This window comes from Hemibagrus wyckioides, linkage group LG16 (genome assembly GCF_019097595.1).
Source record: "Hemibagrus wyckioides isolate EC202008001 linkage group LG16, SWU_Hwy_1.0, whole genome shotgun sequence".
In the NCBI taxonomy this organism is placed as follows: Eukaryota; Metazoa; Chordata; class Actinopteri; order Siluriformes; family Bagridae; genus Hemibagrus; species Hemibagrus wyckioides.
The window spans coordinates 19,624,215-19,646,771 of NC_080725.1; the positions used below are offsets into that span (position 1 = coordinate 19,624,215).

A 22,557-nucleotide genomic window follows, 5' to 3' on the forward strand; every position below is an offset into this window, starting at 1 on the left:
CACACTTTTATTAAATGTGGTTAAATGTGTTTTTATTTATTTATTTATTTATTTATTTATTTTTGTACTAATAGACTCCTCTGCCCTGATCGATGTGATTTCCATCTACCTGCTCTTCACTTTTTTAGCAAATATTTAACTCCGCTTCCTCTTCAGATTCCACCCTTGGTGAGGTTATGTTAGGGAAATTTAAGCAAGGCTGATTTAAACTCTAACCAGAGCGGGATTTTTCCTTCAGGACTGGAGCCGAAAACCACTGAGGCAAGCCAGAAACAGAGAGTGAGGATGAGGCAGAGACTACATGAACAAAACCATGTACACTTACAGAAAGCAGCGTGACAGGTATCATTACTCCTCCTAATAACTGATAGGAAATGGTGTCATCCTTTAGAGGGTACTTGATTGAATCATCGTTACAGAAAAATCCCCGTTTGAATGGTGCGTGTTGCGGTGTGAGTATTGCGAATGGGAGTCCAGCTACCAAAGGGGAAAAATAAAAACAAACAAAGCAATGGGAGAGAAAAACAATGACAGCAGTGGGTTAAAAGAGAAGTCTGCACATGACACAGGGCCAAGCCCTACAGCGCACACACGCACACACGCACACACATACATGCCGCTGTGGATGGAAAGCAGACATGAGACAGTTGTTTGAGGCTCAGGTTCAATAGGACATGTGAGATTAGCCAGATGGTGTTTAGTATGAAGAGTGAGCTACATGACATATTAGACATCGTCTCAGAGCTGGAACGTGATCCAAGGTGATGATATCATATATATATATATATGATGTATTACACACAGATAAACTCAGACTTGACTACTAATAGTCAAGGCCCAGCAGTGGGGAAAAAACCCCCTTCTGAACATGCATTTAAAATAAATAAATTAGCAGCAACATTAATACTAACACACACAGTTTATTAGTGACCACAATAATCTACTATAAAAATATAGATTTTTACTTTTAATTAGTAACTAAATTTATAACTGATACAAATATAATGTTTCATTTAAATAGGACTGATTTATAGCATAAAGTTATATAATAATAATAATAATAATAATAATAATAATAATAGTTGTAATAATAACAGTAATAATAATACTGCATGTGCTGTGCAGATTTTTAGCATAAAGTTGCATAATAATAATAATAATGTTTGTCCATGTGAAGTCAAATCAGTCTATTGTTTCACATTCAGTCTGAACCCCAACTGTTTCCACATCAAGGAACTGCTACATTTCAACTAAATTTCAACACCACTTCTTTATTTCAGCCACAGCAGTACGCTTGCGACAGGTTTAGAGTCTTTTCTTCATGATGCTGTAGTAAATATTACAGAATTAACGTCTAGTATTAATGCAGTAGACTTTTGTTGATAAACCGTCATGACTCGCGTTATTTTTGACTCAAATTTCCTGCTCGGTTTATGAATATTTTATTGGCTCATCAATTAATTTAGGGATAATCAGACTATTTTAATTGATTATTATAATTGTATGAATAATAGTCATAATTCAAACCCTTAATGCGAACAAAACTGCTATAATCTATTGTACAAATATGGATTATACAGTTAATTAGTAGATTAGACTAAAAACTTTACAGCAGGCCTGTAATCACTTCTAGATTATTTTAGACATTATATAACATCTACTATTATTATACAGAGAAACGTTGGCAAACGAATTTATGAAAATTTGTATTGCAAAACCTATTTTCCCGTAAGAAATAATGTAAATGCAGATAATCCGTTCTAGCCACCCAAAAATATCACCAATTTTTCCCAATATGAAGTGTATGTAAACTGTATGGCTGCTTAGAAAGAACTGACCCAAACCAATGGCATTCCATGTCAAGGCTCCTCACAGGAAGTTGTGCCACCAAGCTTGGGCTAAAAATAGAACAGATCACCCACGCCCCCAATCCGTCACCCGGAAAATCACCTAGCTTTTGAAGGCATGGCGAAGGCAACGTTGGTATCGTGGGTTAAGTCTTTCCAAACAGCTTTAAGTGACTGAAAAAAAATTCGTAAACTCGCTTCGGTTGGCTTTCCACTGACGCAAACTAGTTGTGAACGGCTCCCAGACATACATGCGACTTAGCCGGCGTTTGGTTCTGTTCGTTTCGTTTGTATGATGAAAATGCTTCGTATGCCGATGCAAATTTCTTGCAAAATTTCACTCCTTGAGGTGAAAATTCATAAGGGAGGGCATTCATATGCCGAGGTTCCGCTGTAGTGGTCTTTTGTTAATTCATTAGCATGCTGTATTTGTGGAGTTAAATTTCTGTGTTTTGCTGATCACTCTTAATCACTTCTACGTTTCGCCATCATTGACCTGCAGCTAAATTTCAACACACGTGAAAAATACCATGCTTCTTTATTTTAGACCCAACCATGGGTTTGCGACAAACCTAGAGTCTTTTCTTTATTATATTATATTGTACTGTTATATGGAACTAATGTCTACTATTAATACGGTAGGCATCTGTTGATAATCCATGACGTCTCACTAAAGATTTTAACATTTGAGCATCTGGATGTCAACATCGGAAGCTAAACTCTCGCACGCTAGTTTTACGGATACTTTATTAGCACGTCAACTCATTCATCAATATTCACAGATCTCATTTGGTCCTGATGTACAATGCTAAAAAAAAAATCAACTTCATTTTGAAAATGGACAGTAACATCATGGTATATAACTTGGTGCCGAATATCAGGTTCATGCCCCATATGACTGTTCCTCAGTTCTCCGTTTTAAGGCTTGAGCTACGACCATGAAATTACTGTTGTCCTTAATGTTGTTGCTGCCTAACAACGCTCAAACAGAACACATGGGTTGAATAGTGAGACGGAAGTATACTGAATTCATCATCAGAAACGTGTGGAGATCTCCAGGATGTGATTTTTTTCTGTTTTGATAATCTCATTCCGATGTCGCTGTAGCCTACACAAACCAAACCATTTGGCGTCTTTTGAATAGTTTATTTCCTTTGTTTTGACTCTCTAGCGGCTTTGAGGGCATGATGGGAAACGTCCCCAGTCAAATATAGCATCAGATCTGGAAGGATGTGATCACAAAGCCCATTTTGAGTTGACTCTTGCAAGTTGGTGTCGAATAAAACACCCGCAATTTACACGTATATATATATATATATATATATATATATATATATATATATATATATATATATATATATATATAGATATATAGATATATCTTGTATGCGAGTCAAATCGGCTGTTTTATCACATAGTCATTTTATTAGGGACCATAAAAACATTTGAGGGCTGCTGGGTAACATTTCCAATCGTGTCCAAAAGTATTGGAACAGCCAAGCCGATTCTTCTGACTTGTCTGTACTCACTGGAAGACAGTTTGGTTGGCGATCAAGAGACAACTATGGGATTATAGGCTTTTATTTTCCTGATATTTATATCTAAACATGTTTCGTATATATATATATATATATATATATATATATATATATATATATATATATATATATATATATATATATATATATATATATATACGTGTAAATTGCGGGTGTTTTATTCGACACCAACTTGCAAGAGTCAACTCAAAATGGGCTTTGTATACATATAGATCTATATATATATAGATCTATATATATATATATATATATATATATATATATATATATATATATATATATATATATATATATATATATAAAAAAGCTGAATATGGGTCAGAGCTTTTGTTTTTGACCTTTCCTACTTCTATTTCTCATTTTATGCCCAATAAACACATGACCCAAGAAAAGCATGTGAGTTTCTGGCGCAAACACCAGCTCCTTAGTGATTATGGGATTACAGCAAGCCAACACACACGGGTTATACGACAATAACAAAAGAGGTTAGCTTTGAGAAGACGTCATGCACTTGAAACGTGACATTCAGTCAAACTAAATGCAAAACTCGAGCGCATTTGCATGAATGATGGGAGCCCTCCTGCAGTGAGGCGTCAGTGTTGTCTAAAAAGGAAATGGGTATTTAAGATCTTCAAGTGGTTTTCTGAGGTTTCTGAAAGGCATCCATGAGCTCCAGCTATCTAAAACATGAGCACCTGCTGCTAATTTAGCTCAGGGAATTCAGATCGTATTAAATCATCTGCTCTTTTGAATATCCATCCAATAAACCAACCAACCAAATACAGTGGAACCTCGGCATAGGAGTTTCATTTGTTCTGGAGATGAGTTCTTAAGATGAAGATCTGTATTGTGAAGCGAACTTTCCCATAAGAAATAATGTAAACGCAGATAATCGGTTCCAGCCTCCCAAAAATATTAGCAACATGACCAAAGTGTATGTAAACTGTATGGCTGCTTACAAAAAACTAACCCAAGCCAAACATTCAATGTCAAGGGTCCTCACAGGAAGTTGTGCCACCAAGCTTGGGCTAAAAATAGAACAAACCACCCACACCACCAATCTGTCAACAAAAAAAACCCCTGAAAAATCACCTAGCTTTTGAAGGCATGGCGAAGGCAACGTTGGTATCGTGGGTTGATTCTTTCCAAACAGCTTTCACTGACTGAAATAAAACTCGTAAACTCACTTCAGTTGGCTTTCCACTGACACAAACAAGTTTAGAACGGCTCCCGGGCATACACGTGACTTAGCCAGTGTTTGGTTTGGTTCATTCGTATGCTGAAAATGCTTCGAATAATTCTTATAGTGCAAATTCTTAAGTGAGGGCATTTATATGCCTAGGTTCCACTGTACAAAGTGATGAGAGTCAGGAGTTTGGTTGGATTTTTTTGTTGTAGCTGAACATTTTCCTAATTCCCAAATAATCCTTTTTCTCTTTACTGATTAAAGTGTCCATGATATTTTAATTTCACTATCATTTTATATGCTGTAACTAATGGCATGATCACTGTCTATTCCTCCATCCCTCCATGTCCAAAATGGACAACTGAAGAGCTTGTTCATGTTCAAGTTTTTCACGAATAATGAATCATTAAAGAGTCTAAAGATCTGAATTTTTAATCTGTCTGATCACTACGTCTTGTCTGTCTACATCCTGTGAGTTAATATGATTCATTAATCTATTTCCATGTTGTCTTCCATATGTGAAGATCTACCCATCCATCTGTAGCTTAAGTTCTCCTTTAGGTTTCTCCTCCGAAGCCTTCATTATTAATCCATCCATTCATGTGGGCTTGTCATTCTGTTAGCTTGTACAGCCAGTCTTTCAGCTGTCTCTCATATATGTGCGTTGTAGAGCTTTGCATATGTTTTTATTGTTATTGAGAGGATTATTTATCTCCTGTACTTCCTGTTCTTCAAGATTCTGGTCTTCTTGTGAATGTTTTTTTTTCCCACCTGCATATTTGAACGATGACTATGCATTTACTTTCAGTGAACTATGCTGAACCAGATAAAAAAGACAGATGAAGAATCTCTGGTCCATGCCCTCGTCTTCTTCTTCTTCTCATTATTATTATTACTGTTCTCAGCTATCTAATCTGGACCATGATTCTCAGCAAGTTCTGCTGACTTTAGTGTATATCTTGTATGCGAGTCAAATCGGCTGTTTTATCACATAGTCATTTTATTAGGGACCATAAAAACATTTGAGGGCTGCTGGGTAACATTTCCAATCGTGTCCAAAAGTATTGGAACAGCCAAGCCGATTCTTCTGACTTGTCTGTACTCACTGGAAGACAGTTTGGTTGGCGATCAAGAGACAACTATGGGATTATAGGCTTTTATTTTCCTGATATTTATATCTAAACATGTTAAGAAACATAGCACCAGCCACCTTTTGTTTGAATGCACCCATGTGACTGACAGGTGTTTCTTGTTGGCAAGGTGTGTCCTGTTATAAACAGTTAATAACACTACATATCTATTCTTGGATTAAGTCCCGAGTTTCCATCTGTGAAGACTGGGTTTGTTGTTCCAATGGATAAACCAACATAAAGACCAGAGAGCTGTCTATGGGAGGAAAAAACAAACCATTGGGAATTTGAGAAAAGGACGGAAAACCAATCAAGAGGCATTGCACAAAACATTGCGTATAGCCCATATATACAACAATTTTGGAGCGTCCTAAAAAAAGAAAGAAATGACTGGTTTACTAACAACCAGACAGGGAACAAGTAAGCCGAGAAAAGCAACAGCAGTTAATGACAGAAACCACAAAAAACAAACAAAAACTGAAAGAGGTTGTGGTAAAAAAGCCTCATAAAAAAAAGGAACCAAACAATTTGGTTATGTCTGTGAGAACTGAAGCAATTATTACAAGCAAGTGCTATTTACTTTGAGTTTATCTGTTCAAATACTTTCGCTTGCCTAAACATTGGGTGGTCTGCTGTGCCATGTTGTTCCAGGTTGTTTCTAGATGTAAATATCAGGAAATGAGGAAAGTCTGGAAAGCTAGTTTCATATTCATCTTTTGAGCTCAATCCCAAATGTCTTCTTCAATGTACAGCAAAAAAAATAAAAAAAATAAAAAAATAAACCGGCATTGGTGTTCCAATACTTTTGGAGAAGACTGTAGATTTATGCTATCATTAGGGTTAGAGTAGGTATAGGTTACTGCGGTTATGTATATAACATTTCCTGCATTTTGTTTTCATCGTCCATGTCTTCCATCCATTTTTAACCCCGCACAATTAGACCAAATAGCGAATGGCTTCGGATTGGCTACATAAACTCGCTTCACGTTGTATTATATAATAATATTTAATATAAACTCCTTATCTAGTGCACTAACACAATTAGAAATGAAGCCATGTTAAGAACGAGCTTCCATAGCGTCGAGAGAAAGCTGCGTCGTCAACTCATTGTGTCATATTTCAAAAGGGATTTCAAAACACATGGTGTAGCTCACACACACACTCTCTCTCTCTCTCACATGCATGTGGCTATATAAGGAGATAAACTCCCTGTTCACACGGTGCATTATGGGAAAATCAGCTATTTTCATTAACGTGAAGTTCTTAAACAGATGCACCGAAGCCACACAGATGGCAGGTGTGAACACATTTGTGCTCCTAATCACACAACACATTGTCCCTTAAAACAGCTGCTATAAATCAACAGTGGCCAATCACGACACTAAAGATGTTCCGGGGAAAATATTTCAGCTATTTCTGGAGGGACTTTTGCACAAAAACAGACCAAGTATTTCATCTGCGCTCCAGAAGAACGAGCGGATCCAAAATGATCGGCTTTTTATTTCTTTTCTTTTGTTTTTTTATCAGCCAGGCTCTTGATGCCACAGATGTCTGGAACCGAATCTTTTTGAATTACATTCGGTACCTATTTATAAATCTGTTCGATAAACAAAAATGATGATGCTTCATTTTTTTGTTTTGTTCTGTAACGATCCGTCCGCAGTTTGAGACCCGCACGTGTTCCCCGTCAGATGGTTATACAATTTTGACACTTTTGACGAAAACCAGAAGCTGCAGATCTCTCCGTTTCATCTGCAGTTGTGAGAAATCACTACAGAGGAAGCAGAATCTATTCCACCAGCGACTGTTCATAATATCACAATACATTACTGATTAATCATTGAGTTGACATCCTCTGCCTTCGCATCCTCTTTTACAAGCTGATATTGCAAGTAATGTCAGGTCACATGCCCAGGGAATCCAGTCAGATAGAAAAAGAAGGCAAGAGTTTTTCTTTCCTCCCTCCCTCTCTCTCTCTCTCTCTCTCTCTCTCTCTGTGTTTTTCACTTTCGTTATGCGTCGCAGATTTTGGAGCTCAGCTTTTTTTGATCAACGCGAGTGACTTCCTTCAGATCAGAGCTGACCAAGTCAATGAGTAAGAGTGTGAAAACCAAGGTACCTGGTAAGTAACTGCTGCTGAACTTAAAACCCATTCTCTCTAATAGCGTTCATGGTGTTTTGTTCTATCTTCAGATTCAGATCTATATAGAACCCGGGTTAGTGAGAACCCAAGTAGAAACCTTAAAGGAGCTTTTATTTTTTTGTCTATCCATTTTTTTCCATGCTTATCGCACTCAGACTTTTGCTCACGGACAACTGTGGCACTGTCAGAATTAGAAAATATGGTGGAAAAAAACCCCAAAAAACTTGGCAATCAAAAATTCTAGGAATCAAAAACCTTCAGACTCAAAACAAGGGGAAGATTAGCAAAAAATATTCATGAATCAAGGACTCAAACATCTCAGGAATCAAAAATGACAGATTCAGAGTAATACTGAGAATACTGCTAAATCCATAAATATGCTAAGCTTTATTCGGGTGCCAGCAGAATAATTTACAACCTCAGAAAACTAAAGTGACTCAAAAACTCAAATAAAATGCTAATGCTTCATGTTTCCTTAAAAAAACATTAGAATAACTTACAGCCTCAAGAAAACTCAGTGACTCAAACGAACAAACAAAAAAAATCTTGGGACTAAAAATAACAAAAATCAGGGATTAAAAAATAATAAATAAATAAATATCAGGGTTGAGAAACCTTGAGACTCAAAAACACACCATTTAATAAAATTAAAAAAAAAAAAATTCTCAGTGCAAAATTCCCTCAGGAATCAAAAAGCCACAAACTGACGCTAATCCACGAATATGCTAAGCTTTATTCAGGTTATAAAAATACCATTAAATAATTTACAACCTCAGAAATCTAGGTGACTCAAACAAAAAAAAAATCTGGGATTAAAAAACAAATAAATAAATAAATAAATCTCAGGGCTGAAAAACCTTGAAAAAAAATAAATTCTCAGTACAAAAAAAATTCCCCTCAGGAATTAAAAAAAAAAAAAAAACACACATCCATCAATATGCTAAACTTTATTCAGGTAAAAATAATTTACCTCAGAAAACGAAGTGAATCAAAAACTCAAACAAAGAAAAAATCTTGGGACTGAAAAAGAATTTGGGATTAAAATAAAATAAATAAATAAATCTCAGGGCTGAAAAACCTTGAGAATCAAAAACACACCACTTAATAAAATATTTTAAAAAATTCTCAGTACAAAAGAAATTCCCTCAGGAATCAAAAAACCACAAACTGCAGCTAATCCAAGAGCTTTTTCCAGTTTAAAAAAATACCATTAAATAATTTACAACCCCAGAAATCTCAGTAAGTCAAAAATAACCCTTGGGACTAAAAGAAATCTGGGATTAAAAAGAAAAAATATCATTTGAGACTCAAAAAAACTGGGCATATGAAAAGAAATAATTTAAATAAAAACCAAAAACCCACAAAACTGCCGCTAATCCATCAATATGCTAAGCTCCATGTACATACTGCAGAAGGAATACTTGGCTCCTTATCCACAAATCCAACCTATTTTTCTAGACTATAAACTGTGCCTCTACCCATTAATTCATAAGCCAATTAAACCCACTGACATAAAGGGAAACCCTGGGCATGTGAGCGATAGTAGCTGAGTTACTTACACTACAGATGGGCAGTATGAAGCCCACCGTGTACAGCACAGTGGAGGTGACGGTGCTGGAGTGAAATGGGTAAGCGATGCTCTCGTCGTTACAGAAAAAGCCCCTCTGATAGGGCTTGATTTTACCCAGGTTAAAGGCCGCCAGAGGAAGGCCAGCTGTGGATGGAAGAAGGGTTAACAAAGGGTTAACATCTCGACACTGCCCATCAGAACTGAGAGACTAGAGTCCTGAGCGTGACCGCTGTGTGTAACTGAGACAGCTGAAGGATAAAAACTAAACACACATCAATCTTCACCAAATTTCATTCAAACATCTCAGAACATGATTCAGCTAGCTTCGTCATGGTCACACTGATGAGAATGTAGCCATGACGATGGAGGACACACCCTTTAGAATTGACCCTTATTTGGAAGAAATGTGGGATTTAAATACGCTGATATTAGGAATAGTGACACTTAATTGTTTTATTGCCATTTTAGGTCCATGTAGAACTCTACAACAGAGGGATTGCTCCAAGGAGAAACCCTTTTTGGGTTTGTGTATACCTAAAAATGTGCTTTATGAAAGGGCTGGAAATGCTTCTGTAGTACTGAATGATATGTAAATACTGAATTCTGCACACAAACTAACTCAGGAATCAAAAACTCAAGACTCGCACATTTTATAATACTACCAACGAGGGATAATGTGTGTCTTTAAAAGGCAGAACAAATAAACCTACATAAAGAAGACCATCCTGATTTTCATCAACCCTTTTATACGCAAATTTTCAAATGGGGAAATTAAAATAATAGAAGATGCAAATAATGATGTGTGAATAAAAAAGGGATGTGGTAAAGAGGGCTGGAGGTGGATTGTTTGGGCTGTGTGTGTGTGTGTGTGTGTGTGTTTGAGCTCTTCTCATTGCACAACATTTGGTTCGAAAGACCGTTTGTGAGCAAGAAGTTTGTTTGCAAGAACACCCTCGGTTTGGAAACCGTAGTCGGTCATTTCTTTTTTTCCCCTGGACAGCGACATCATCGGGAGCAGGATGGTTACGGACGTTGTGTTTGGATCGTCTCCAGACAGTTGCGTCGCTCGATGTTTCAGTGTGTAACGTGACAGTGAAGTTTGGCATCATACTGTACAAGCGTTCATATTTTCCCCTCCACTCCCTGGGATCCTTTTATTTATTGCTGCAGTCTGACCTCTGACCCTACAATCCCGAGTGTGTTATGATAGTGTGTTGCGTGATGTTTATCAGGCTGAGTGCGTAATCGTAAACACGTCACAGTGACACAAGGCGACAGGTTAAAGTCTAAGATGTGAGCCTGAGGTTTTTGTTCCAGGGGAAACACACACACACACACACACACTTTCTTCCACTTACATAAAGGAAACATTCAGACTCTGACATTTTTTTAAAAACAAAAGCTGGAGTTTTGTCCCCACAATATTAAACCTGTCAGGTATTCCTGCACGTCTGGGGACTTTTGGTCTGTACAAAGTAACAAAAACATGTCCACACACGCATGTCCACGTTCAAAAGGCTCATATTGCATGTCAGCAAACAACAGAGTCTGTTACTGACAATGAAAGCATGTGACACACACACACACGCGCACACACACACACACACACACACACACACACACACACAGAACTGAGCCAGCCTGGTGCTTTAGCATGAAGCTAAATGTGTGTGTTTTTCAGATCTCCCTGTACCCTGAGTGTAATCTGAATGATCAGACTCCGAGTTAGACGTTTCGTTATCACACTTCTGCCCTGAATACCTGGGTGAGTTCACATTCCTAGCCTGTTTAAAGACAGACAGGATGTTCCCAGCTTAGCTTCAAGTCTTTAATTAAGCTGGAAAGAGATCTTCAAATCCTGTTCCATTTTGAGATAAACGGCGTTTGCGACACTCGATTTCTAATGGCCTTACGCAGCAGAGACTGAAACCTAAACGTCTGATTGCGTTAACCATCTGATCAGACGCCATGATGAGTTTCAGTGTGTAAAAAAAAGATTTCAGATTCTGGGTTAGAGTTCATTATAGGAAAGAATTTAGGTTTATCGATTTCAGTTAAGGATTACTTTTAACGTTTGAACTGAAGCAGCAAGAGGAATAAAGATATAAAATAAAATAAAATAAAATAAAATAATTAAAGTTCAATGAAATATAATTAAAATAAAATAAAACCAGGATTAAATGATGATTTAAATTCTTTTCAACTCCATTTTTTTGTATACTGCTTTTAAAAATGGACACTGTCTCAAAGCAGCTTTACAGAAATAAAAAATTAAAAATTTTAAAAGGAAAAACTACATAAAATATTAATAGTTTTTAATCCTGGGTTAAAGTTTGGTGCAAATGAATTATTTAGTAAATCAATAGATCTACATTAAGGCTTAAAAACAAACAAACAGCCTTAACATTTCTTTAAAAGTTCTTTTAAGTAGCACTGGTTTATGGTAAACTATGGTTTAAAAAATATGAATTCAATGCGATATTTTGAGTTTGTTTATTTTATCTACTGTATAAAAATGTCTTATTAAATAAGTTATATTGAAATGTATTCATATTTGGTGTATCATTATTGCAATATTTTCTTTGACATTCATTACAAGGTGTTCGATACGTCTCTGCTGTTTGCGCACTTCTCTTCATTCAGGCTGCGATGAAGGTGTGTGTGACGTTTAAAACGCAGGAGTTATATGATATGAGAACATATGACCGTTCTCTACCTTCATATTCCAGCCATACTGTAGATTAGAACAAAAGGCGTCTCTGTAACTTAAAGCGGGGAGAGACACGATGATGAGACGAATCAATCACGTGATCTGATGCCCGGCTCACCCATTTTTAGACAGAGAAAGGGGAGAGAGAGAGAGAGAGAGAGATCGGGTTTCTGGACCGCACCCGGGTTCAAAAAGTGGAAAAACGCCCAAGCCTCAAATCCACATCTGGGTTTTTTTGTGTGCGTGTGTGTGTGAAACTAAACTACACCTAAACTGGAGCTCTTTGAAGAACTGAATTACTCGAGAAGCTGTATTTTTTGTGTATTACTGACATGGTCAAGCCCTTATTGCCGCCCGGTTGTTATTTTTGTGGTTAGAAATGAAACACAGTGATGTGGGTGGAGCTGGACAACAGGGGGTGTGACCTTCAGAATCTGGTATTTTTCAGCCCACTTAGGTCCAAAATTGCACTCATGTGACCGCCTAAAGATGCAACCGGTGCAAAATTTAACGTGGAGCCCAAAAAAACAAATGTTTTTGACCTAAAACAATTAAGAGACACGCTGGACTTTCACATTTCAGGCTAAAAGATTATTCAGGAGGGAGACGTCTTCTGGAAATCTGCTAAGTGTTGAGAAGAGATCTGTTGAGAAAAGACGGCTGAAATTCTGACTACTTTACTCTCAGTGCTCAGTACGGACTGTTTTACACTTGATCATGAGCTTATTATGTCTGTACTAGGAACACAATAACTTCCCAAAAAAAAAACATTTTCAATGTTGTCCATATTTTATTCATGTTCTGATTTTTACATTTAGTTTCAGCTTTAGATGCTGGTAAAGAGCGCTCCTGGGAATGTCTCCTAAAGAAAAATCTCTAAACCTCTTTTCCCAGAGGATCCGATGGATTTTTTCCCACCGTGTCAATTCAGAAAATATATACAGTACATCACCTGGGGTTATTTCTGCCACTCACTACAGACATTCAAGATAGAACTTAAAAGATCCAGAGACAGGAAATAACTTACCTCACCTCATCTTGGAAAACTAATCCAGTCCAAACAGGACTCAAATCTAGACATACCCTGATCAGGCATAACATTATGACCAGTGACAGGTGAAGAGAATAAGACTGATTTTCTCCTAATCATGGCACCTGTTAGTGGGTGGGATATATTAAGCAGGAAGTGAACATTTTGTCCTCAAAGTTGATGTGTTAGAAGCAGGAAAAATGGACAAGTGTAAGGATTTGAGCGAGTTTGACTAAGGGCCAAATTGTGATGGCTAGACCACTGGATCAGAGCATCTCCAACACTGCAGCTCTTGTGGGGTGTTCCCGGTCTGCAGTGGTCAGTATCTATCAAAAGTGGTCCAAGGAAGGAAGAGTGGTGAACCGGCGACAGGATCATGGGCGGCCGAGGCTCATTGATGGAGGCTGGCCCGTGTGATCCGATCCAACAGACGAGCTACTGTTGGTCAAATTGTTGAAGAAGTTAGTGTGTCAGAATACACAGTGCAGGACGGGTCAGCAAAAGGGGGACCAACACAATATTAGGCAGGTGCTCATAATGTTATGCCTGCTCGGTGTATAATACTTCTGTTACGAGGTAAATTATATCTGGCCCTATTTGGACGGGATTAGTTTTACACGATGAGACGTAGGAAATTATAATAGAATTATTCATTTTTTGGACTGTCTGTACTGACGTTTTTGTGCTGCTTTTTTCTGCAGAATAGAAAACACTCATGCTTCTATGTCATCTCCCAGCAAAACCAGAATAAAACAAGTACTGGATAAGACTGGTTAATACACAGAAGTATAAAATATAGATAATGGTTAAAAGGTGTTTTTTTTTAGCACAGCTAACAGCCTATACAGGCTCCATGTTCTGGTCACGTGACCTACGAATGCTTGATCACATGAACGAAGGCTTAAAGTTAAAACAATGAGTTTGTCCTTAAACGATAACAGGAAGGGAAATTTGCATGCATCACAAAGACACTCTCTCTTATCCTCTGTGAATCGACTCAAATTATCCTCTATTTAACAAATCACATATCTGGGAATCAAATCTCTTCCGCACAGTAATTAAGATAGAGCCGAATCCCGAGCTCGACCTGACCGCAGCTAAAGGGATCGAGGTCGGCTTTTAATGTTTAAAGTTTTAATGTAAAATCTAACAGACAGATGGAAGCAGTGTGGCTGCGCTGGAGAGGCTTCAGGAGAAACGAAGGAAATGAAGACGCCGGTTCTTTCTTCCTCAGCCAGGAAACGACAGAGGGTCCAAAACTGAATCAATCAAATTATCTGGGGGTTTAATTGGTGCACTGGAATCTATCCAGTAATATTATTGAGTTAAACACACACACACACACACACACTCCTGCTTTCTCCTGCATCAGACAATGACTATGCAATTTTAGTCAAATATTCATTTACCCTTCAGCAAATCTCTTAATCCTACATACAGAGTTATATTCTAAATGAAGCACACACACACACACACACACACACACTCTAGTGCTGATGGGTGAAATAGACACAAGAACCCTATGAGCAGCTGTGTTCCTGGCAGTAACATGAGCTGCAACTTCAAACCAGCATGCAACACACCCACCCACGCAAACACACACACACCCTTTACTAATTACAAGCACATAATAAACATAGCTAATGCTATCAGTATGTGTGCATTCAGAACAAACAACCCACCGAACTCGCATCTTCTTCGTGAATTAGAGATAAAGGCTAGGAATGAGTGTTTAATCAGCATAATAAAATGAATCCTAACAGAACTACAAGAACCCACACCAACCATCAGCAACCATTGTGTCATTCTTCATACACACTTCATACACCCAGTTTCCCTTATTAATGCGTTCCACATGTAGGAAACGGCTCATCTGACAAAATATCACGGCACAATGCACGATCTGTATTTTTAGCGTTCGGGTTTTTGCAGCAAAGTGCCAGAAATTCAGCCGTGACCCAATTAGTTCGGTTTTCCTGGCCTGGTTTTCCAGCGTTCATCACTATCAGTTCCTTATGAAATGAAATACTAATTTTTTCCAGCCATTTTCTGATCTTTAGCCTTTAGCTTGTCTTTTCGATTGCAGACTGTGAGGGGATCAAATAACGTTACTCTACTTTAACGTTACAGACGAAGGTGTTTTACTTCCGTATTTATCGAGAGAGAAAAAGGGAAACACAAAAATACTAAAGAACATCCTCAGAGGTTCGTTTCTCTGCCCAAAAACAGATTTGTTTCCCGAATACTTTATGGTCCAAAGCTTGATCGACTCCCAACGGAACGTTTATTTATTAATCTGGAAAGTGACCAGTGTGTAAAAATGATGGCTGAGTAACAAACAGATAGCATTAGCTTGTGCTTTACTTTTAACTAAAGCCGAATGTTCGAAATAAACAAGTGGGGTTGGATCTCACAATGTTAGTTCGACCTTCAACCTTGTGGTTTAACCTTGGAGAAGAATAAGAGCTCCAATAAGAGTCCAAAAGCTGTGAAATAAACCACAGAACTTCGATTCGCAGTTAAAACTGAAGCCTGGTTGTTTATCTTTATCGCTAAAAACCCCCTTGCTCAATTTAAACATGTACGCCGGTTCCGCCTAGTCGAACCGGTGCACTGTACGTAGCTAGGACAACACCTTTCTGCCCTTAGCTCTGTGTCATTGTTTTGTTTCTCTATGGTGTATTATGTAGCACTGTTGTCAGCTATCTAGGATTAAAATGACAATAAAAGCTTCTTGACTTGACTTGGTAGCGTTAACACGGCTAATCTTCATACATCCAGCATCCAGCGTGTTTTCAAAGCGCTGAATAGAATCAAACACTGAGCTGGGAATCAATCCCACAGCGCTAACGCTTCATATCAGTCACACTGCACTATTCCACCATACATGCTTTAATCACCCGAATCTAACAGTATAGTTATAGTCTAGCTCACATCAGCACCAACATCCTGCCGAGATTTCACTCTCGAAACTGCTTCACCTTAATCACGCTCGCTCCATCAGTCAATACGGGCATTAGAAACGTGTTTAAATGAAGTTTAGTACAAGCGTCAAATCCCGTTTTGATCAGAAACGTAATCTTAAATCGGATATTCATTTTTTGGCTATGTCTCTTAAACACTCATTAAAAAAATAAGGAACTATTCTTCCTCTTTACAGATTATTCGTGTTTTTTCTTCAAAGGACAAGGTTTTCACAGCATGTTATGTCATTATTAATGGATTAAATGTTGCAAATGTACTTGATGAGACACACAATACTCCACCCTCGAGCACACAGCCAAGCAATTATACCCTAAATCAAGCATCAGGTCACACCGTCCTGTCTAATTCCCAGAATATATATTAGTTCCAAGCATTTTCACGTCAGAGAAAGATTCATGGGATGAGGTTCGTCATTTGAACACAAATGGGTTAACACCAAGATGCGGGGAGTTGTACAATGCCTGAATATATTCCTCATATGCATAAGAAATGGCAGACGTAATGGAAAACACTGGCTTTGTTGATGCAGGATGGTTTAACAGAGGGTGTGTGTGTGTGTGTTCATGTTCTTCCCAGACAGGTTATTATTATTATTTTTTCTTGTAAAGATTATTGTGACCTTTATAATGACAACATGATAAACTGGGTACGATCTGGTGGAGCAACTCGACAAACACACACACACACACACACACACACACACACACACCTACCTACATACACAGAAACTAATAGCAGATAAATGTGTTCATGAAAAAAAGACACAACTATCAGGATATATCACTGATCATACAGAAAATCCTTCAGCCCTCAGGATTAACTGAGAAGAAAATACAAATCTGCACTATTTTCTCTCACCTCAAATGCAGTCAATGCAGCCGTGACATTTAGTTTGGCTTTGTCTTTAGGGACTGGATGTTGAGTCCTAGACGCACGCTGTCTTGGCTTGTGACGCTCACCAGACTTCAGCTCTGCTCCATCCTTCCACGCTTTAGACTTCTCATTTTTAAAGAGGATGTGTATACTGACAAGATAAACTGTCACCCTTTCAACGTTTTCCTTTCATTTTTGCACCGACGAACGGAATTAGCGCAGCGAGTCGGGAATTGAGAAAGAATCGAAACCAAACAGTTGAAACGATCCGAGCAGGAACGTGTACATATACACACACATACTGTAGAAAAGAGCTCCAAAGCTAATTTGCATAGAATTGAGTCTTCAGGGTAAACGAACAGTCACCTTTTGCTGAGTCACTTGACACAGGTTACATAAATTAAACATGTTGCCTGAGGCTAATATATAAACATTTGGTGTCTATTTATCTTATAAAAAAATACTTCTGGGCTGAGAATGACCTTTGTGATAAATAAAAGAAGCCAGTTTTAGACACAGCTGCTTGACATACATTTGAGGTAAGACATTCGATTTTATTTCACTAGGGTTCAGGGCTGCACCATATCATATAGTTAGATAGTTCTATTTAGCCGTATATGTCTCTATATTGTGATTCAGATTTGGAATGCACTGCATGTTTCAGCATGGTGTGAAATATCGGTATGTCCAAAGCCGATATTATCGCGATGTTATTCACATATGATATACCGTGCAGCCCTTAACAGAAAGCGCAGGTTTGGGAAAATGGACAGATGAAGACACCCATACCTAGGATCAGACAGGCGATGTCCAGGAGGACGAAGGGAATCCCGCGCGTGTCAAACATCTTCAAAAGCGTCCTGGACGAAACGAATGCGCGTGAGCTCGGTGTTCCTCGGTTTCACACTACCGACTGGCAGCTGCGGGAGAATAATCACAAAGTCAGATGATATGCAAAATGGGTTTTAATATCAGAGGCATCCGGCGATGTCACAGCGACTGAAGAAATAAAATGTGAATAAATTGCTCTAATAATAAATGGGGTAGAAATAATAATAATAAAAAATTATAATAATAATAATAACAATATTCACCCGGAAGTGGACATATTACAAAAGGAAGGAGAGCAAGAAGCTGCCGAATTGCCGTGTATGATAAGACGGACCAAGCATTTCAAGGTAATAAAAAAGAATTATAGAATAAATTTAAAAGCTCGAGCCACGAGCCGCCGAGCGGAGACCTGAACAGCCGAGTCCGTCATGCGCGCGCACGCACGCGAGTGTCTTTTTCTCTAGTTACGACGTCACGACAGCGTGCGCGGGCGTGTGTGTGTGTGTGTGTGTGTGTGTGAGAGAGAGAGAGAGATAGAGAGAGAACGCCTCGGACACGCCCATAGCTGAAAATCAACACACAACACTAGAGTTTGTTTTTTTTAGAAACAGGGAACTCCCACTTTTTTTTTATTTTTATTTATTTATTTAAAAATAAAACTCCCACTCTGTATTCACTTCCGGTTAGTTCACACCTAGAGGGCGCACGAGATATATAACGAGGTCACGTTCTGGCAATGTTTTTATTTTTACCTAAAAACCGCTTACGTTATTTACATATGTGTGTGTGTGTGTGTGTGTGTGTGTGTGTGTGTGTGTGTGTGTTGTAAAATGCTGTGGGAAATGAAATGAAAATTTTGTAGTGTGAATGAAAAACCTCGATTAGATTTTAGAATTGAGGCAATTATTAGAAATTATTATAGAAGATGGACTATCTATCTATCTATCTATCTATCTATCTATCTATCTATCTATCTATCTATCTGTCTGTCTGTCTGTCTGTCTATCTGTCTGATATCATCAGCTACAGAATTTTCGCCTTATGAATCAAAATAGTATCTTGTAGGAGGAAGTGTGCGGTTTACACTCTTTATGGTGTTACTACTACACCAAAACCCTCACTGAACCTAAAATGATGAGATATTTCCTTCCTAAAACAATCAGAGGAATCGTTTCACAAGAGGTCGACATTTAGGCGGATTCTTTTTGCTGAAGTTTTTTTTTTTTAATACATAGTATTTTATTAAGACATCTTCACTGCTGTCTAGTATCTACGATTCAGTTGTTAGAATTTCGATCAGATATTTTCTAGATTAAAAATGTTTAATGTAAGAATGTAAATTGTATACATCGATCAGGCATAACATTATGACCACCTGCCTAATATTCTGTTGGTCACCTTTTTGCTGCTAAAACAGCCCTGACCCATCATGCACTGTGTATTCTGTCACCTTTCTATCAGAACCAGCATTAACTTCTTCAGCAGTTTGAGCAACAGTAGCTCGTCTGTTGGATCGGATCACACGGGCCAGCCTTCACTCCCCACGTGCATCAGTGAGCCTTGGTCGTCCATGACTTAATCGCTGGTTCACCACTTTTCCTTTCTTGGACCACTTTTGATAGATACTGACCACTGCAGACCGGGAACACCCCACAAGAGCTGCAGTTTTGGAGATGCTCTGATCCAGTCGTCTGTCCGCCATCACAATTTGGCCCTTCGTCAAACTCGCTCAAATCCTTGTCCATTTTTCCTGCTTCTAACACATCAACTTTGAGGACAAAATGTTGTCATAATGTTATGCCTGATCGGTGTACACATTAATCAGCTCTTGACAGGCTTTATACATCCAGAAGGATCCTAAATACCTCACACATCAGCATGTCTCTGCTTATATGCTTTCTTGAATCGTCTACCTGCCTAAAACACTTGATTAAATGAGATCTCAGCAGTACACAACCCGAAACATAAACCGTTCCACTGTTCATGATCCTGATAAGAATGTTAATCCTCATAACAAATAACGTGTGTGATATTTTTTATCTGGTTTATATGCTGCCTCTGGGGGGGTTTGTACGTGTGTATACAATGGACTGCTGTAAAAAATAAAGAATGAAGGATTTCAGAAAAACATTTTCCTCTTTTTGTTTTGTACATAAAGGAAGGTCACTAATGTGAGGTCAACGTTTCCTCCTTTTATCCTAGTTTTTCTTCCTAAACTATTTTGTTTTGTTCTTTCATGATTTTGATTTGAACAATAGTTGAGTTAAAACTGTAGGCAGCAACAGTGACAGAGGCAGACCGAACAGCTTAGAGGTCACTGCTCTGACCCCGAGCTCAGGTTACGGTCTTGTATAAAGTTTCACATGTTCCCACCGTGTTCACCTGGGGTTCCTCAGGGTTCTCCGGTTTCCTCCTATTGTCCCCGAACATGTAGAGAAGTGATATTACTGTGCCTGGATTGCCTTTATGTGTGAGCATGTGAATGTGTGTGTGTGTGTGTGTGTGAGGCTCCAGATCTCACATGATCTCTCAACACTGCACTACTTTTCAGAAAAATGAAAGTGTTGAGAGTTTCATAACAAGTGGAAATATACAAGAGGAATGGAAAACAAGCTTCACTCTGGCTATAAGACAATAATTGATGCGTTAAACATGAATATAATTCTATTAAATTAGACGTCTCTCATATATTTTCAGTGTGAGATTAAGCTCATTAACCAGAAAGACATTATGCCTTTCTGCACCCCCCCCCCCCACCACCACCACACCCTTTCTTTTTTTAACCAGTAATTCTGGAGCTATATATCAGTATACACTATACACCAAATCAGAACATTATGACCACCTGCCTACTATTGTGTTGGTCCCCCAGCCTTCACTCCCCATGTCCATCAATGAGCCTTGGCCGTCCATGACCCTGTCGCCGGTTCACCACTGTTCCTTTTTTTGACCATTTTTGATAGATACTGACCACTGCAGACCGGGAACACCCCACAAGAGCTGCAGTTTTGGAGATGCTCTGATCCAGTGGTCTAGCCATCACAATTTGGCCCTTCGTCAAACTCGCTCAAATCCTTACGCTTGTCCATTTGTCCTGCTTCTAACATCAACTTTGAGGACAAAATGTTCACTTCCTGCCTAATATATCCCACCCACTAACAGGTGCCATGATGAGGAGATCATCAATCTTATTATCTTATTCACGTCACCTGGCAGTGGTCATAATGTTATGCCTGATCGGTGTATAAGTGTATACACACGATATAATGGGATAAAATAGCTACTTAACTTTAAACTTCATCATCTTTTCTATGTTTCTATCCTTCTGTAGAGCTGCTTTGAGACAATGTTCATTGTTAAATGCGCTATACAAATAAACTGAATTGAAAAAAAGTTATAAATAATGTTATAAGCCCAAAAGTTGAACAGCACTGGTGTGTGTGTGTGTTGTTGTGTAACAAGTTTTCTCTGTATTGTAGTGACTCTCGGCCCCCGGCAGTTGTGTTATTTTACACAGAGATTTTATTTTCATATTTTAGCTCGCGTGATATTGAGCTCGCTGATTGTTAGTTATGTAAATACCAGATTTTAAATGGCACATGTCCTGTTTTGCCGCTCTTCCCACGTCAGCGCAGGTGTGTCCGTTCCTGACTAGGAAAATAGCAAATATGTAAGAAGAGGGATATTAAGTTCACACCCAACCAAATGAGCATCATGACTGTACGAGAATAAATCCCTCCCGTCACTGCTGTGAAGGGCAGCATGGAGGTCATGTGACACAACCTTGTAGATGGTTGCTTTGGGATTTATTGCTGAACTTTGTGAGGGTTTTTATCATTTGCTACAACAAAGGAAGAATCTGTTTAAGTTGTAGCTCTTGACAGATTCAACATTAAATGAAAGAAAGCATGCATTAAACTTAAAATTAAACCTTTTTGTTTAGCATAAAATGCACAGTGCATGAGGCCCTTGTGATGTAAAACCTATATCACACGTCCTCTTCACATGACCTTTAGGAAATTCAGATGATGCAGCTTCCTGCTGAACAGGAGACTTATGACTCGTGGAATTGTCCAAAAATGTTTTGTGAGTAAGTAAAGGGAAATTTTTTCACAACGGATGGAAAATTTAGGTTTAAGCATGACAAGTGTATACTGAGTGGAATGTATGTACATACACCGATCAGGCATAACATTATGACCACCTGCTTAATATTTTCTAGGTTAAACATGTTTACTGTAAGAACACATGTAAATTGTATACATCGATCAGGCATAACATTATGACCACCTGCCTGATCCAGTGGTCTAGCCATCACAATTCGTCAAACTCGCTCAAATCCTTACTCTTGTCCATTTTTCCTGCTTCTAACACATCAACTTTGAGGACAAAATGTTCACTTGCTGCCTAATATATCCCACCCACTAACAGGTGCCATGATGAGGAGATCATCAGTCTTATTCGCTTCACCTGGCAGTGGTCATAATGTTATGCCTGATTAGTGTACAGGTTGTTGACGGACACTTGTGTTTAAAATTATTTTAGAAATATTTCTAAATGAAAAATGTGACAAATAGTAACCGAGTCATGACTGTTAGTGTACAGTTAGTGTACGAAAGTCCCAACTTAAGTTATCCTCAGTTATCCTGCTGGACTTTAGATGCTGATAAAATTCTGCAGTCTGGTGAATTAT

The 22,557-nt window shown here is 38.3% G+C and overlaps 1 protein-coding gene across 2 annotated transcripts in view; it reads right to left on the reverse strand.

Moving 5' to 3' along the window:
• The window catches only part of plpp1a (phospholipid phosphatase 1a), a 37,008-nt gene extending 18,667 nt beyond the window's left edge, over nt 1-18,341 (reverse strand). The window contains exons 1-3 of one of the 2 annotated variants that reach the window (XM_058411982.1): nt 18,128-18,341; nt 17,823-17,953; nt 326-477 (exon numbers count right to left, since the gene is read on the reverse strand). In XM_058411982.1, the coding sequence (XP_058267965.1) occupies nt 326-477; nt 17,823-17,880 (210 nt within the window). In that variant the 5' untranslated portion in view covers nt 17,881-17,953; nt 18,128-18,341. Of the gene's footprint in view, nt 1-325; nt 478-9,424; nt 9,580-17,822; nt 17,954-18,127 lie in introns of both variants that reach the window. The other variant, XM_058411981.1, reaches the window with a different exon arrangement.
• Nucleotides 18,342-22,557: the final 4,216 nt, after the last annotated feature.